Genomic DNA, 11229 nt, shown 5'->3' with positions numbered 1-11229 from the left:
TAACTAAATAAAAATAAAAATAACTTTAGAGAATTACTGCCAACTATGAAGAAGCAAAATTGCTATTAACATATCAAAATTATAAGATAATATGGAAATTATTACTTTATTATAGTATTATAAAAAGTATATTTAGTGAGTCAACATCTCCTGTTGTGAGGAGGTATAGCAAGGATGGATGTCTCATAAATGAGGAGACACATGTTTTGATGAGTCCGTTGACTCACTAAAACTTTGTCCTTTTCACATGAATAGAACAAGGAGGCTATGGTCAAAGCCTCCTTGTATACATGTATCTCGCCTTATTTGGATATAATATCACTATAGATATCTATGGGCAAAAAAGGTAAAAGGGAATGCACACTATAAGAAAATGGAGGGAGAAAAATTAAATTAAGATTGCACAAAGCTGTTTCTATTGGCTAAAAATTAAGTTTATATTTTATTTTTTATTTGATTTAAAATATTTATCTGAATTTTGGGGTTTAGGTTTTTCTTTAAATATAACTAAATAAAATTGATTAAAAGTATTTTTAAATAAAAACAAAATTACATTTGGATGGATGGTTATGATAGAATAGCAGATAATGGACAAAGGTTTTAAACTCCTAAGTTGGCTCACAAAAGTGGATGCTGTACAACGAAAAGTGGGCAGATTTTGTCTCTCATCAACGGCCACGGCGGAGGTTGCTAATGGATTAGAGAAACTCATAAGCAATGTTGTCAACTCCAAATATTTGACAAAAAAGTATATCCTTCCTGTTGCAGAACGACCCAAGTTCTCTTCCGATGAATCCCTTTCTGAATCCATTACTGTATTTGATCTCAGTCGTGTTTCTGATGGTTTAGGTCGACAAAATATTATCCGGCAGATCTCTAAAGCCTTTGAAGACTATGAATTTTTTCAGGTCTTCCCTTTCTCTCTTTCTCTCTCTCTCTCTCTCTCTCTCTCTCATTTCTTCCACAACAAAAAGGTACGGATTGCCCAGAACCGACAACTGATTGTTGCTGGTTTTTGCCGTTTAGGGTGGGCAAGTGAGGAACTCAAAAGAAAAAAGGGAAATAAGAAAAAATATACTATAATTTTCATCTAATAATTATAAAAAAAAAATACTCTCGGCTTTCATGAACTTTATTCATCTCTTTTTTCTTCAAAATCTTGAAATCCATAAAATTGACGGTCCCAAAATGCATTATAAGATGCCTTATTTCTAAAATTGAAATCCATTTTCTTTTCCTGATGTCTATGCATCTTGATGTCGGGATGATCAATTTGATTATATTTGGCATCAAAATAACCTCTTCAAATGAAATTTTTGAGCTGTGTGCTAATTTGATTGTTTAGAGCCTCGACTCTATATTAACTTTTTCTTATTTAAAATACCCCTACCTATTTTTCACTATTTTTTGTATTTTATTTTGATTAAAATTTAAACATATCTATCGTATTTTTTGAGTTTATCTAAAAACGTTCAACCCTTTTTAGCATGGCCCAGATCTACTTGGTTACGACCGGTTACCCAGACTGGTTCCATGTTACCCACACCCAGCCCATGGCTCGGGTCCATTCCCGGGTGGTGATTTGTAGCACTTGTCATCAATATGTTCACTTGCCTGATCGTTCTCTCTTTCCCCTACAATTAGTTAATATTGCTCTTCTTGTTAAATGTATTGGACTAGATCATTAACCATGGGGTTCCAAAAGAAGTTATTCAAGACATGTTGGGTGTTACCACAGAGTTTTTTGAGATGCCCATTGAAGAGAGAAAAAAGCTCTACTCTAAGGACCCCAAAACACAAGTCAGAGTTTGCACAAGTTTTAACTTTCAAAGCAAGGTTCAGTTTTGGAGAGATTTTCTGAGGCATCCATGCCATCCATTAGAGGATTACAGGTATTTACGTTTAAAATTGTTAGAGAGTGTGTACTATGAGACCAATTATCTTTGTTACAAAGAGATCACAATTGCTAATAGTAATTAGATGTTGATTATGACAGATACGTATGGTTGTGACCTCCTTGTATTAAAAGTAAAAAGCCTTTTTATATATTTTTCTAATTTTCGACATTAAATGGTGATTACAAACTCAATTATTTTATGTCCTACAGCTGTGAATGATTAAGAGTTGTTTTTCTTAAGAATAACTTTTTAATATTTCCTTTGATTTATTAATAAGATCAACAAATCTAAGTCATGTATCCCTCTATTCCTTCATATTGGGGCAGCAGCGCTATGAAGTCTAAAGTTTCAATAATAGAGAGATCGAGCATATCTATAAATACTTAAAACTCTTAAAATTAGAAAATCTAGATAATATGTACCAGATATACTATTTTTAGAAGTTAAATTTTTTATATTGGTACATTTGGAGGTTGAATTGATCGGCTGGGAGCTAGAACAATCTTTCACAATAGGTCCCTAACGTGCAATTTATAAAAATATTTTCCAAGTTACGCACCAAATTAGAATTTCTAGGGATATCCCCCTGTAACGCACCCCGCCACCCCAAAAAAAAAAACTTTTGATATCACACTATTAATCCCAACATTGTCTTTTTTATGCCCATCTAAAGCAAAACTTGTAACTTCTTTTGAACTATAATATCCTAAGTTTAACCCTTGTTTCCCGCTTTCTCTTTCTTGGCCTATGCTGGGCCAACACAATTTAAACATAAGCTAGTCCGACACATGTTGTTTCGGAATTGTATCAAGGGGATGCCTTGAAAGTAAAATTTGCAGGTGCCTATAATTTTGGAAAAAATATGACCCTACTTTTTAAGCATGTAATCCCCCAATACATTTTGACTCAACCCTAAGCCCAAAACTTTTTTTTGTTGCAACTACCCCGCTAAATTATAAAGCAAGGTCATTTAGGACAAAAATACCCCCTATTTTACTCCATGTTTGATGCCCAATATGTGCCAGTTAGGCACAAAAATATGTCGAACTGAATTTTCATCTTCAAAATTGTCATTTTTGGCACAACAGTGAGTTGGATTGGCTTTTGACAACGTGTCGGTCCTACACAAAATGTGCCAGACCAGGTTCGGATATTGAGATTCTACTAGTCTGCCACAAAATACGTCAGACCGATTTATAGTGAAATTGTGTCGTTTTGGCACATTTTGTGTCAAACCAGGATAGAGAGAGTTGGAGTGGGAAACGTGGATTACAACGAAGATACTTTGGTCCAAAAAATAAACCCTTTGTGCTGGGAGTAGTGCAAAATAAATTCAAATCATTAGTGTGGTATGAAAGATAAAAAATACTAGGGAATATCTAGAAAGTTCGATTTGGGGGTATTTATGGTTTTTCCTCTAGTTTTCCCTAGACAATTTGCACTTGGAATACTTTTTCTCTACAAGAAAATTGTATAATAGTAGTGCAGCCCTATGAAAATAAGTAAAGCTTCACTATATAACTCATCAAAAATTACAATTCAAGCATTGAAAAACCTTTATGTAGATAATCTGAGCTTGAACATTACGGTTGTGGAAAAAAAATAGAAGATTTCAAGTTCTAAAAATAACGTATATTAACAAATTATCTAGACCATCCATTTCGTCCCAAAAATAAGCATATACATCCACATGATTTGTGCTATTTTATGAATTTCAAATTTAAATGTCGGTGTTGGAAATTGATTTTACAACCATGATGGAGGTTTTTGTTGCCTAGATGTATGAGGATTTGAGATGGGACATTATTTTGCTTTCATAAAGCTAAGCCTTATTGAAACTCCATCCTTCCTAAATTCCCTTTCAGCTCGGATCAAATTTGGACAGCTAAGATGTCAATCAGTCCTATGCTCTCACCCTAGAGAGAAAAGCCTTAATAGTGGTCTAGATTCGATGGCTAAATGTTTGCCAAATAATATGGTCTCCCCCTAGAGAGAGGAAAAAAACATTGGTCTGTGGTCCTAGAGAGATTGAAAAGTCCAAATTAGTGTATGGTCCTAGAGAGGTGAAGACCGCCCCATGGTCCTAGTAGTTTTGAAAGCTATAGGTTGCATAGTGTGCTTGTATTTGGCATAATATAACAATGATCCGTATGATGGTGTAAACTCCATCATGATATAACTAACCTGGATCATATACAATGAGATCTTTTACGGTTCGATGTGAAATTTGATAGCTTCGATGTTTTACAAAAATCGAAAAAACTCCTTTTGAAGTTGGAGCTTGGTCAATGGAATAATTGCAGCCACCCAATTTCACATCCAATGGTCAAGATTAATGTGACCACCATCTATCAAAGATAAAAGCTCTCATTCTACACTTTCCCAAACTATAATTTGTATGATGATGGAAAATCCATGATTATAAGTGTCATCACCATCCAATCAGTTCTTAGGCGCTGATGAAAGTAAGTAGACCCAGCATGGCTAGGTGCCTTGGTACAATGTCATCCACCCCCTCGGCATCCCCCTACCGCATTGGTTGGACCATGATTATGTTTAAGGTTCGTATACTGTGAGATCATTTAATTTTTATACAAGAAAATCCATGATTATAAGTGTCATCACCATCCAATCAGTTCTTAGGCGCTGATGAAAGTAAGTAGACCCAGCATGGCTAGGTGCCTTGGTACAATGTCATCCACCCCCTCGGCATCCCCCTACCGCATTGGTTGGACCATGGTTATGTTTAAGGTTCGTATACTGTGAGATCATTTAATTTTTATACGAGGAGGTCACGATTATTGGATGTGAAAGAGATGAAATTGTGCTGTAACACTCAAAAAATATGATTTTGGAATTTGTGCCCAAACAATGACATACCCTCAACTACCTGATCACAAATCCCACGTCTTTGTATCAAAAGTAAATAGTATCATTGTATACATTTCTTTATATTTATGGCTAGAAATTGTTTGGTCATACGGAATATGGTTCTGTTTTATTTTTATTTATTTAAAGAAGGTAAGTAAGTGGGCATGTGGGCCTCTACTTTTGGGTGAAAATTATAGAAGATAAAAACCAAGGTTTTCGAAACATGAAGGAAAGGAAAACATTACAAAGAGTGAAAAGATGGTGACGAAAGGATTTACGTAGTTTGGCAAGTTTCCTATATATACAGGATATCAAAGTTCTCTTCCACTAATCAGAAAAATATTATGCAGGCATGGAGAATACAAGGGATAACATACTCTTTCAAGCCCTGAAACATAGTCTTTCTCTCTCTAGAACACCAACCCAAAGGCTAAAGAAAACTAACCATTTCGCTAAACTTTTCCTTGCATTGTTTTCTCTCTCTACAAAACATGACTTTTTTAAAAATGAAACTCATATGCATTCACGTGACCCGTCTTCTCTCTCCCTATGTTATAAGAGTTAGGAAAGGTTTCCCTCTTCCCAAGGGTACCCACTTTCACATATCCACATGGTTTCAAATCCTACAAAATAGGATTACTATATATATAAGAAATCTAATTAGTTATAAAAATAATGAAATTTCCAAAAAATAGGATACATGTATTCATGTTATTAACATTCTCTCGCTTAAAGATATGTTTCTATTTTGACTTAGCCTAATCTAAAAATTGTTGCCCACCAGTTACTCATCATCAAGTAACCTCAAACTCCAAGGAAGTCCTGCACAAGGTGAACTTCCCCTTTCTATTGGGCTTAGTTAATATATCCGTTGATATTTCATCACTATAACTTTTTTGCAATAAAATTCTTTCATGTTTTACTACATCATGGATAATGTAATATTGAACATCAATATATTTAGTCACTTCATAGAAGATTGAACTCCTTACGAGAAACAAGGCACTCTGGTTATCGTAATGACGCGATAAACTTTTTTGCACTACTCAGAATTCTCCAATTAACATGTTTAGCCAAATTGCTTCTTTGGTTGCATAAGTAAATAACATATATTCAACCACTGTAGAAAACAAAGTCACCATAGATTGCAACTATGATAATCAACTAACTGCACCACCTCCCAAAGAAAAACCATATATTGTATATCCAAGTTCCCTACAAAATCTACATCAACACAATCAGTGACTTTCAAATCCTTTATATTGCGACAACTACCAGCATTGCAAATTCCCTTCAAATACCGATGAATCCACTTCACAACAGTCTAGTGATAAGGACCAAGATTTACCTTATATCTCCTCACAACTCCCACTGTTTGTGTTATGTCAAATATGATGCTAGAGATAACAAAAAGAGCCTCCCTACTGCGGATGTATTTGGTACTTGAGACATCTGTGTTGTCTCTGCTTTGGTGATAGGACTATGTTTCAGAGGCAAATTCATATGCATAAGAATGAGGTACTAACTTGTTTGGCAATTTGCATATTGAAACCCTATAGAACCCTCTCCACACAACTCTTCTGGTTAACCATATTTTCCTATTTTTCCTGTCTTTATTACATGCATCCTAGGAATTCGATTAATGACTCTCAAATCATTTATCTCAAATCCTCTAGTCAACTGAGCTTTAAGTGTTGCAATATACTCTTTGTTCGGTTCTGCAATAATCATGTCATCAACATATAATAACAAGGTAGTAACGTTTCCATCACTACATCCAAGAAAATATGTAAAATGGTCGGCTTCACATCTATAAAAATTCAAGCTCAATATGAAAGCGTCAAATCATTTGTACCAACATCTCGATGTCTGTTTCGACCCATACAATGATTTCTTGAGCCTACAAACAAGTTCTCTTTACTTTCCTTAACAAAGCCTTCAGGTTGGGTCATATAAATTTATTCTTTTTAAGTCATCAATAAAAAAAGCACTTTTCACCTCTGATTGTTTCAACTCTAAATCAAGAGTAGTAATCATCACTAAAACAACTCTAATAGTTGACATGTGCACAACAAGAGAAAAAATCTCATAAAAAACAATACTTGATAGTTGAGCATAGTCTTTCAAAACCAATCAAGCTCTATACATTTAAATAGTATCATCAGAAGTTTTATTTTTCTCGAAGACGCACCTGCTACCAACTGCCTTCACTCATCTCATAATTCGATGAGGTACGTGTCTTATTTATCTATAGGTCTTCCATCTCTTCTTCCATGAATGCTCTCTATTGACAAGCTTCATCAACCTCACATGCTTCACGATAAGAACATGACTCCCCACTACCTAAATATTTTTCAAGCACCTGGATAATTACAGGTTCATGGTCCTGACCATTATCTCGCTGGTTCTCATGGGTGCATTCCATCTCAATAGTTTTTGCATCTGGCATATCTTTTGTTTTTCTGCATGGAATTTTCATTAAAGGTAACATCTCGGCTAATTGTAATCTTGTAGTTAGTAGGATCCCACCAGCTATAACCCTTTGAACCATTAAAAGAGCTAATAAAAACACACTTTTTGGATTTTGCATCCAACTTCTTTCTTTTCTCCTTTAGAATAAATGAATATGCAGCACACCTAAAAACATGAAGGAAAGAATAATCAACAGGTTTACCTGTCCAAACCACTTGTAGTTCTTGTTGCTAATAACAGAGCTGAAAGACATAATAATTAGGAAACAAGCTGTATGAACTGCTTCTACTCAGAACACTACTCTAACCCGACAACACTTAATATACACCTGGCACGCTCTATAATGGTACGATTAATCTTATCAACAATATCAGTTTGTTGAGGTGTTTCACGATCTGTCAACCTCCTAACAATACCATGCTCACTATAAAAATTATTAAATTCACTAGGATAAAGTTCCCCCTCATTATCGGTGCTGACACACTTGATGTTCTTACCTTTATGATTTTTTCCTAACGCCTTAAATTTTTGGGTATAATCAATGGCGTCTGATGTCTTTTTCAGCATAGAAACCCATGTGTTTTCTTTAAAAATCATCAATAAAAGTGACAAAATATGCACCACCCTCTCCACAATGTTTCCTTAAATTTTTCTAAAAAGAGAGAGAGGATTGGAAAAAATAGCTTATTTTGTTTGGGTTAGTTATTGCGTTAAAGAAAACAAAGTAAGGGGAGGAAATGAGGAGGAGATGGAATCATATATAATATCTAAAATGAATGCCGAATGAATACCCAACTCAATGAGATAGCAATTAAAGGTTCTTTTCTTTTTTTCTTTTTTTACATCATTTTGTTGTGGCACATAATCAATATATATTGGAAACTTGGCTATCTAGATATGAGCTCGTCGATTTGGACCGAGAATCGGCCAAGACCAAATCCATTTGGGCAAAGTATCGATATTGGCTTGGTTTTCCCCCTAAAAAGCTCTTTCATATTTGTTTTTTATTTTTTTTTTGTTTTCAAGCTTATCTAACGCAGTGGAGGCCTCTTCCTGTAGGGAGGTAGCTAGTAAGTATGCTCTTGAAATCAAGGCATTGACACTAAAGCTCTTGGCTCTATTATCTGAAGGATTTGGACTTGATTCTGGTTATTTGAATGAGAAATTTGGCAAGCATAATCAAATACAGTTGATAAATTACTATCCTCCATGCCCAGATCCCATCCTAACACTTGGGCTGCCAGGGCATTCCGATTCAAATGGCATTACAGTTACTTTGCAAGATGAAGTAGGAGGATTGCAAGTGCTCAAAGATGGAAAATGGATCATCGTGAAACCGGAGAAAAATGCTTTTGTGGTTAATATAGCCAATAATTTGCAGGTACGATATAGAGCTCTTCTCCAAATTCTTATGATGCAGCCTAGCTTACCTTTATAATAACTGGGCTCTTCTTATGATACTTTCAATGCAGCCCTTATTACAAATCACATGGTGCTATATTTAAACATGGAGTTTCCATGCTTTCACATATGTCAATACTAGGCTCACATTATTTATACTAACTAAATGTCTTCAATTTTTTTACAAATGAATTAATCACAATGTTCTATTTTTATACAAGGAGTTACAAAGTATTCACATATGTCAATACTAGGCTCACATTGTTTATAATAACTATGATCTTTTGTTTTTGGGTGTTTTTTGGGGGTAATTTAGTGAGAAATGAATTTCTTACTTTTGGTAGAAATGAAAATCAAGACGTCATGTTATAGTGCTTAGCCACCCTAACTAGCTGAATAAGAAATTGTTATATTAAGGCATCTTTATTTCCACAAAATATAAAAATGGCCCTTAAACATGTCATCTCGACAGTCAGATGTCAATCTTGGACGGTTGGGGTATGTTCTTCTTCCGACTCGGGGTTTTGAATTTCTTTGAGTGGTACCACGACACACTCTCAACTATTTCCATTTGACATATGAGGGTCGTGGTGATGTGATTTTATGTATAGTTTTTACTTGGCAATTGAATATTCCAAAAGATTTTATGCACACCCACAAAAGCATATTGCAGATTCATTCCCTTGCTTCAAATCTCAAATGATATTCTACTCCCTCGAAAGTATACTGTCCATTTACTTCCTCAGATAAAACCCCACCTAGGAGCCCCAAATTTTTGAGATATAACCTCTTTAATACATATACTAACCTCAACAAAAAATAATTTTTAATTGCACCCTCTAAACACTTGAAAAGGATTATATATCAAGATTGAGTAGAAACCGTCCAATTTACAGAGGGTGAGATCTAAGTATTCTGAAAAGGATTATATCTCAAGATTGAGTAGAAACCGTCCAATTTCTAGAGGGTGAGATTTACATATTAGAAAACTCATATTTCAATTTTTTTTTTCTTTTGTAAATAATCATCTTGTTATATTTAAGTAACAAAAATTTCAGCTCGTAAAAATCCTCGATTTGGTCTTCTGACCGATGCACTAGAACTGAGTATATGGAATGCATTCAAATTTTGGACTGTATGAGAACTTTTATTTTTTATTTGTTTTATTACTGATCCAGCGATTCTAATTTTTTAAGTCGATTCTAAAACTTCATGTTTAGAAAACCCACCAAATATGTGTCCTAGCAAAGGGAGTAGATGTACATTACTAAATTTTTGCTCCCCCCCCCCCCCCCTACGGGAGTTTGCTCCTTGGGGACTTGAATATCTTCTCTAGTTCCTTTTAGTTTTCTATCTCTCTTACAGTCTTTCACTTTCTGTTCTATGCTATCATGTGCTTTAGCATACAAAAAAATAGAGAGCTTTATGTGTTGGTGTGAATGGTTTAGGTTATCAGCAATGGGAGGTTCAAAAGCGTGGAACACAGTGCAATTACGAATTCCACATCCTCTCGAATTTCATTACCAACATTTTATGGTCCCTCTTTGGATGCATCAATTGGGCCTGCCAATGAATTACTGAACAAAGAAAGCCCTGCAATTTACAGGAGTTACACATTTGGGGAGTTCTTTGACAGGTTTTTTAGCTAGGAACTCAAGGGGAAAACAGTCCTTGACCAGTTCAAGTATTGTGCAGAGTGAATATTGCAAGGGTTTAGCATCTTGAACCACAATGAGTTTGATGCAATTGGTGACATGGTTGTCAATATTCTACAGCTTACCTGGATCCATATGGTGAATGCATTTAGTGAAAATAAGGGTTTCAAGTCCTGTACTGGACACAACTGTTTTCAATGGTAGTGTGCCTTTGCCTAATTATATAATGTTGGAAGGTTGTTGGAAGGTAGAATAGAGATTGCAGCAACAATTTGACAGTATCATTTAGTACAAATTGTTTATATATTTGCAAAAAAGCATAGGTAAAAGAGGATCTGAAAAACAATCTCTAGAAAATATTACTTAAGATTATTATAATCATAAGAAAATTACTTGAATTTTATTGTTCAGTGCCTCGGCTCTATATCCCTTAGTAAAAAACCCTTATTTTTAAAAATTGATTGTGAAAGCTCCTCGAATTTTGATTTCATTTGATTCATACGTAATTTTGGGCTCACAGAGTAAAGTCCTCTTGCATGAATGCAGATGTGCGCCGCAGAACCTAGATTTACGGGACACAAAATATACCAGACACGATGTGCGTGTGTTTATGAGTAGGAAAATCAAGCAATAAAACAAATACAATAAAAATAACTCACTAACTGCGAGATTTTACGTGGTTCACCTTTTAGGCTACACCCATTGGATAATAAGATCAGATCCACTATTAAAAATAATGTTTAGAATATTCTTCCAAGAAGTAAGTTTTTTTGAACTCTCTGATTTCTTCTAATGACTTTATCTATCTAGGTTTTCCCTCTCTGAGGTTCTTCTCTTTCTCATAGGCTTCGTTTCTTTCCCAGAGGCATTCTATCACCCATTTTCGAGAAGGTTTCTAAAATCTTTGAGCTCTATAAGCTCAAGGTCGATCT

At 34.8% G+C, this 11229-nt stretch overlaps 1 protein-coding gene across 1 annotated transcript; it reads left to right on the top strand.

The window, feature by feature from the left end:
- Nucleotides 1–587: 587 nt before the first annotated feature.
- LOC105421149 (protein DMR6-LIKE OXYGENASE 1-like) lies at nt 588–10612 on the top strand. The gene is made up of 4 exons (XM_088871060.1): nt 588–908; nt 1681–1892; nt 8268–8676; nt 10091–10612. The coding sequence occupies exons 1-4, from the start codon at nt 588–590 to the stop codon at nt 10289–10291; spliced, it is 1143 nt and encodes a 380-aa protein (XP_088727186.1). The 3' UTR covers nt 10292–10612.
- The last annotated feature ends 617 nt before the right edge of the window (nt 10613–11229 follow it).

This window comes from Amborella trichopoda, chromosome 7 (assembly GCF_054954075.1).
Source record: "Amborella trichopoda isolate Santa Cruz 75 chromosome 7, AtrichopodaSantaCruz75HAP2 v2.0, whole genome shotgun sequence".
Taxonomy (NCBI): domain Eukaryota; kingdom Viridiplantae; phylum Streptophyta; class Magnoliopsida; order Amborellales; family Amborellaceae; genus Amborella; species Amborella trichopoda.
The sequence above is the reverse complement of the archived record's forward strand: the minus strand, read 5'-3'. Positions and strand labels throughout refer to the sequence as shown.

Coding starts and splice junctions, on each gene's coding strand:
- LOC105421149 (XM_088871060.1), top strand. CDS start 588: ATGGACAAAGGTTTTAAACTCCTAAGTTGGCTCACAAAAGTGGATGCT. Junction 909..1,680: donor AAGACTATGAATTTTTTCAG/GTCTTCCCTTTC, acceptor GTATTGGACTAG/ATCATTAACCATGGGGTTCC. Junction 1,893..8,267: donor CATCCATTAGAGGATTACAG/GTATTTACGTTT, acceptor TTTGTTTTCAAG/CTTATCTAACGCAGTGGAGG.